The sequence below is a fragment of the Leptodactylus fuscus genome, chromosome 5, assembly GCF_031893055.1.
Source record: "Leptodactylus fuscus isolate aLepFus1 chromosome 5, aLepFus1.hap2, whole genome shotgun sequence".
Classification (NCBI taxonomy): Eukaryota; Metazoa; Chordata; class Amphibia; order Anura; family Leptodactylidae; genus Leptodactylus; species Leptodactylus fuscus.
In genome coordinates, this window is record NC_134269.1 from 109,270,905 (window position 1) to 109,276,904 (window position 6,000).

General features: G+C 35.4%; 1 protein-coding gene across 2 annotated transcripts in view; it reads left to right on the plus strand.

Moving 5' to 3' along the window:
• The window catches only part of CDC123 (cell division cycle 123), a 30,075-nt gene extending 25,001 nt beyond the window's left edge, over window positions 1–5,074 (plus strand). For both annotated transcript variants that reach the window (XM_075274023.1, XM_075274022.1), the window contains exons 11-13: window positions 2,120–2,233; window positions 3,545–3,682; window positions 4,637–5,074. In XM_075274023.1, the coding sequence (XP_075130124.1) occupies window positions 2,120–2,233; window positions 3,545–3,682; window positions 4,637–4,672 (288 nt within the window). In that variant the 3' untranslated portion in view covers window positions 4,673–5,074. The remainder of the gene's footprint in view (window positions 1–2,119; window positions 2,234–3,544; window positions 3,683–4,636) is intronic.
• Window positions 5,075–6,000: the final 926 nt, after the last annotated feature.

Consider the following 6,000-nt stretch of genomic DNA (forward strand, 5'->3'; position numbering starts at 1 on the left):
AACAAGTAAATGAATGATTCAAATAGTACAAAAAATCAAGAGTGCCAGACCACAAACACACAATGACACTGTTCGGGGAACCCAAAATGAAAGGGAAAGTACCGGTAATTGGGACTAACAAAAAAAACAAACAAACTAGTGTTATAAATTCATATATATGCAGAGAAATAAATATACTTCATACTAAAATCTAAATTGCTGAGCAAAATTCATGTTAATAATGTATTGATGATAAATAAATATGTATCCATCAGCTAAATTTCTAAAAAGGTAGCTGCCCAAATATAGCATATACTTCTATGGTGAGTGACAATGTAAACTCCATATAAAACCTAACTAGGTAATTGATACCTATAATCTATACTCTTTCAACTCATAGATTGTTATGAACCATGTAATGTCCTAACATGGGCTAATCATTCATCAGTCAATCCATAGACTAATCCACTTTCTATGGTCTGGGACTTGTCAGGAATGTAGCTATGATTTTCTTATTGTACCTGTGTTATCAGGCAGGGACACTACATGTATCAGAAGATATCCCGGCCACAATAAGGAAATCATGGCTGATTTTCTGACCTTAGAAAGTTTCTGCATTGGTGGTCGTATCCGTGGCAACTGATCAAGATAACAGACTGTCACCACTAAGAAAGTTAGAGAAAATCTTTAAAACTCTGCATAATGTTTAATTACTTATATTTGCAAAAATGTTTAACTTTTAATTATCTACAAATTTAAAAATAATTATGTAGATGGGAATACCCCTTTAAAACTGCACACAGGATCCAGAACAAAGTATAGCTGCAACCCTGTTTGAGACTTCCATATAGCTAAACTCCCAAACCAAGTAGCAGCCCAGAGTCTGATAGAAGACCACTTTATGTAACACAAAGACAGCTTGTAATATCACTGACAGTAGAAATGACATAGGTTTAAATGATATAGGTATCCTGTGATATGGGAATAATAATTGTTCCTGTGCCGTAAAGGCCAAGTTATTCAGTTTTATTAGACCTAATGATATCCCATTGAGAGCAGTACCTGGTTTAAATGTCATGGTGGAGAGGACTAGTGACATATACACAGGGTGCATATATCGGAACATCACACCTGTGTGTAGTCACAGTCTAGTCCATTCCTGCCTTATCCGTTTTACTCCCTATTACTTATGCTGTCTATCCCTTATCTCTTTATATTAGTTTTTAGATCTATGGATTGACTAATGAATGATTAGCTCATGTTAGGACATTACTTCTAGCTCTGATTTATAGATTTTAATTGTATTTATAAAGGTTAAATTTTATTTTATCTTCCTACAATTTATTTTGTTACTTTATTGGCGTTAGGATCAATTGTGACAGCCCATTTTTTTTGTCTATCTAGGTAATTGACACTAAGTGAAACCGTAATTGCACATACCCATAAATGTATTGATGTATTTGCTCCATGTCTTCTAGTCTGACACCACACGTGACGCTTGTTCAGGAGTCACTGAAGACTAGTTATATAGGTTGTGGGTTTAAATCACATCTATACAGTCTTTAAGACACCATTTAGGCTAAAACTTCACATCGATTTTAGTGAAGGAATTCCAGAGCGACTTGCTTATCTTTGGTTACACATGAGAAGTTGCGGACAAAATCGCAGAGCAGCCCTAGCCTAAATGTTAAGTGTTATGCATCCCAACAATTTAATGTCTGCAAAGGACTGACCTCTGCCCATGGAAGCTTCATTACTTTTCTTTAGTCAGTCTATACATTTGGGAGACTGGCATCAATGAAGACTCATGAGAGACGTGGGTAATGTCAGGCCCATAGGTACAATGGGCTAGCTCTTCTTGCAAGTTGAGAATTGGCTGCAGATTTTTCAGTAAGATTTGGCCCAACAAAGGAAAGAATACCCCCTACATTTTGTGTTTTATGGAAAATGTCCTAATATTTATTATGTTGGATTTGTACAGAATCGGATAGGAAAAAAAACATGGATTGAACTCTGTGGCATACAGTGGGAGACTAGTGTACCCTGTATAGAATCTCTTCTATTAGTTTATATAATGTTCATTTATGTAACAGTCTAGAAAAATATTAATGATCTACAGTAACGACGTCCTTGTTTTTAGGGAAAAATTTGGCTTATTGATTTCAACCCATTTGGAGAAGTAACAGACTCCTTGCTGTTTACTTGGGAAGAACTGATGAATGGCCATGTGCCTGGGGACGAGGATATAGACCAGGTAGGAACTTGTAATAATGCATTGATTTTATTTATTTTTTTTGTAAATGATTCCAATTGAAAGTTGTGTTTTGAAATATATAGCAGAATAAATAAAAATGTATTTTTGGGACAATCCCTTTAGCAGTACCTCCATGTGCACAGGTATTCTGAAGTGACCAGAAACTTCCTTGAGAAAAAGTATTTGTCAATTAGAAAGTGACGACAAGTAAAAAATCCAAGGTTCAACTATGTGTCTAGCACTTTGGCCCATTGTCTGTTATCTAGTGCTGTTGTATTTTACATCAATTATGGTTCATAAGCAACTACTTTGAGGTCATTTTTCCAAATAAGGAAAGGGGACAGGACTTAAAGGGATTGCCTCATCATAGCTTATTTTCCTTAAAATCTACGTAAGGGCAGGTAAGATTATTTGACATAGTTTTATTGATTTTGTTTGTTACCTTTCCATGTCTGACTTTTATTCTCACTGTCTCACTGTGTACTTTTTGGCTGACTGTTGCAGGAGCTTCTCCCGTACCCTCACTTATCCACTGGAAGCCATGGTTTCCCTTAGAGAAATATGTAAACTGTAAAAAAAAAAAAAAAACCTCTCTTCAGAGGGCCCACACATGAACCTTCTGCTTATAAAACAATACAGTTAGGTTTCTTAGAGACCCCATTTCCTGGCTGTTATTGTCATCGCCCTTGTGATGGCAGGGAGTGAGGAGACTGTCTGTCATGGCCAGGATGTGTGATTTGCAAGGGGCCAGCATTCCTAGGCTGAAGCTGCTCCCCACAATAGTCTGACGGAAAATAATCCAACTAATAGGTGGTATAAATTTTAAATTACAAAGTCAAATAAAATCAAATCAGATTTTCATTCAAAATTAGTTATAAACCTGAAACACTTTAAAGATAATCTGTTGCAAGGACCCAGCATATCAACTCTGCCCACAAATATATCAGTTAGGGTCATCTGACTCAAACAGTGTTTTCCACGTGTGAATTGGCGCTCCATTGCTGAGATTTCACTGTTTTTGTCAATAATCTTCTGAACTCTTTCAAGTAATGAAGGCATTGTCTCTGTTTGGAGCATTGACAGCTTCCTTGTAGCTCTAAAGAACTCATCTGCATATTGTCAAAAAAGTGGTGATCTCAACAAAGAAGGCATCAATTGATAAGTGCAAAACACTGTTTGATTCATGTGACCCTAATCTATCGATCTTTGGGGCTGGATTCTGATGGCAAGCTCTCTTTGACACTGATCCAAGTTTACACTGTCTAAATCTTGGCATAGCCTTTGCTTATTACCATTTTTCTTTTCTTCCAGGATTGTCCTACGTTCCGCTATACAACTAGTGAAGTCACAGTCCAACCTAGCCCTTACTTGAGTTATCGTTTACCAAAGGATTTTGTTGATCTGTCTACAGGAGAAGATGCACATAAGCTTATTGATTTTCTTAAACTGGTACATAATCATGTGATTTGTCATTGTCATGTAACATCTGTTTTGTCTTAAGTATCAAGTATTTTTGCACAGAACTGCAAGGAAATCTACCGTCAGTTACAAATGCATATGCTAAGCACTGAGCTGAATCAATTATGAACTTTCCTTTTATAAAAAAAAAAAAAAAAAAAACTACAAGTTGCATATTATTTAAAATTTAAGCATTTTAATTTTGATTTTCTTTGTGTTTTTTTACATGTAGAAAATTACTGTGAAACACAGTGAAACACCCGGTCTACAAACTTCTAAAAATATTTTCCCATATGGTGAAAATTTAAAAAAAAATTATAATAATAATGAAAAGTGATCAGACCAATAGGCATTCCTCAAAATAGTATAACTAAAGTACACCTGGCCCTGCTAACAAATAATAGTTTAGTGCATATTATTTTATAAATTTTATGCATATTATTTGCTTGAAAAATGGAGCTACCAAAAGGTATAGATCAATGTTTTCAGACTCTGGGCCTGAGTAATACAGCAGAAAGCTAAAGCCTTCCTACTACATCTTGTATTTAACTACATTGACATCTTAAGGATGCCGATGTAGCTAGAAGGAGACATGCAGCCATTTCCCCACCGGATTGCTGTGGGCACCGAAGCTGGGGATTACTTTTATAGATCAATCATTGTTAATTCTGGTTTCTGGACTTTAATTTACAACCTGTACTCCTTGGCTGAAACTGTTTATTTGCTTGTGTTCTTAGCTTATGAATGGTTCTTCCTTTTTCTGGCTAACTGTATTATTTACATAGAACACTATTTCAGTAAGGTCTAACCAGCGTGTCTTGTAACGTTTCCTACCACACAGTGCATTAAACATGATTGTGTCTTGTGTGTAGGCCCAGAATTATGGCAAATGAAAGTCAGTGGTGACTTGTAATGACAAATATATTTTTTTTTTTCGTCTAACAGAAACGAAACCACGAAGAAGAGGATTCGGATGATTAGATTCATTCTTAACCGCAGTCGCATCATGTTCTGGTGTCCTGTGTGCAATGTGACATTGCTTTTCAGGGATACTAAGGATCTACAATTGTACAGCGTTTGGTTGTGTAGCAACCCTTCCTGAGGAAACATTTTTATATCAAAAGTGCTTTGTCTGTAGTCCAATCTGCTGTTTTACTACCATTATTTATGTGAAAAATTAGGTTGTTTTCTTACCAGATACATGTGAGTGAGAATTCAATCTATTCTTTTTACTTCCAATCATTTTCCTTATGGTTCTGCACTTTGACAGATGAATTTTGTTCATATCATTTGTTGGTAAGCATTGGTCTGTAATTTTACTGTATACTTCTTTCCTTATTTTCCTATCTTAGCCATGGGTAATAAGCTCACATATCCTTAATACATCTAACAAACTATATATTATATAGTTGTTTATACATCATGATGTTAAATCTGGAAAACATAAAAGGTTTTAATCTACTTGTGTTTTGTTTGTTTGTTTGTTGTTGTGTATTTTGAAAAAATTCCTTTGTATAATCAATACCATGAGCCACATTGCCTTGGTACCAGGTGTTGGACCTTCATACATCTAATATTTGTGGTTTCAGTATTATTTTATAGTGGTGTCCCAAGTCTTAAAAAGTTGAGATTGGTCTTCCTACATTACCTCCTTGCTCCAGACCCCTCCCCCCATTCATTTAGCCTATCTCAAACAGGATGAAAAATGATAATATATGTGGGATACAGGTGAAAAGTTTAAAAAAATAAATAAAAAGGAAAATGGTCTTTTGGTAGCTATTAAGTGGAGTAAGATATTGTAGTGGTGAATGCAATTATTCCTAACAGTAAGCTTTCTAAAATGAGGACTACAGAATCCTAAGGGTACAAAGTTAAAAATTTCATATAGGATAAGGGAATACCACATATTTGGTTCTAAAATATTGTATGTGTACATGGGGCTCGGAATGGAAAGAGTGCTATAGGGCAGATTTTGCTGGTATAGTTTTAAACCTCATAGTACCAGTACAGTGGAAATCCCCCAAAAGTGCCCCAATAAGGGGTATTATCATTTTGAGCTCTAGCGTTCTCCACAAAAATTAATGTACGAAGTGAAAATGTAATTTTTTTTAAAGAAATTTATGCACCCTTCTGTGTATCCAAAGAACAGTTTATGCCAATATGTGTGACACTATTGTACCCAGGATAACATACTTACCATATGTGGGTATAAAATTCTGTTTGGTCACATAATTGTACACAGAAGGGTATGATTGCTGTTTTGTTTTTTGGAACACAGTTTTTGAACATCATGCCACTTTTACAAAGCC